This window comes from Cryptotermes secundus, unplaced genomic scaffold (assembly GCF_002891405.2).
Source record: "Cryptotermes secundus unplaced genomic scaffold, Csec_1.0 C38171843, whole genome shotgun sequence".
NCBI classification, from domain to species: domain Eukaryota; kingdom Metazoa; phylum Arthropoda; class Insecta; order Blattodea; family Kalotermitidae; genus Cryptotermes; species Cryptotermes secundus.
In genome coordinates, this window is record NW_019773464.1 from 1 (window position 1) to 774 (window position 774).

The following is a 774-nucleotide window of genomic DNA, read 5'->3' on the forward strand; positions in this document are numbered from 1 at the left end:
AAATAAATCAATCAATCAATCAATCAATCAATCAAACTGAACAAATTAAGATTTATAATGAACAGTTCTCAAGCATATGCAGACATGTTAGAAACAGAACTTGATGTCAATACTGAGATGCTGACATCTTCATACAACTTGTTTGCAAGATAAACAGAACATTTATACTAGGAAAATGATACAAATCTTGTGAAATACAAAGCTTATTGCAAAGTTAAAAATGGGCACTTCATATCTGTGAGGTGGCAACACAGATGTACCTAGGTACTTCAACAGTCTGTGGGTTTTGATCCGATCCTTCCTGAGTAGGAACAAGATGTCTTCTGGGCCAATACACTTGGCACCACGCAGTGCTGCCACATCTGCCGCCTGACTAACGATTGCCCACTGCTGTTGCTGAACAACAGTCTCTATGAGGTTTGCAGATTCCAGTAAAGGAGATCGGGCATCTCCAAAGCCATACATCATACTTTGGATCTCTGCAACAAAGTAGCCTGCAGCAGGCAGACCACGATATTCAGCCCTGCCAGCACAAACACACACTGCTACAAACAGCAACCAATTTAATAACAGAATTCAAGGGAATCAACAATCTTCTTACCTGTGATAACTCAAGAAATAATAAACAAACAAATGTTTCAAATATTCTATCACCACACTGCACCTTATAAACGTGCCGCATTCATTTTACTTTTTGAAGGAATTTTAAGTTGATTTGGTTATGTTCCGTTTAAAGACCTTTGGGTTGCCTTATGTATACGCAAGGGGGGGGGG

At 39.4% G+C, this 774-nt stretch overlaps 1 protein-coding gene across 1 annotated transcript; it reads right to left on the minus strand.

Annotated features, from left to right (window-relative positions):
- Positions 1-39: 39 nt before the first annotated feature.
- LOC117283162 (transcription initiation protein SPT3 homolog) lies at positions 40-496 on the minus strand (the record flags this gene model as incomplete). Its single annotated transcript, XM_033755744.1, is given in 1 exon segment — positions 40-496. A coding segment is annotated over 1 exon segment (334 nt), but the record flags the coding sequence as incomplete, so codon positions are not given.
- Between the last annotated feature and the right edge of the window lie 278 nt (positions 497-774).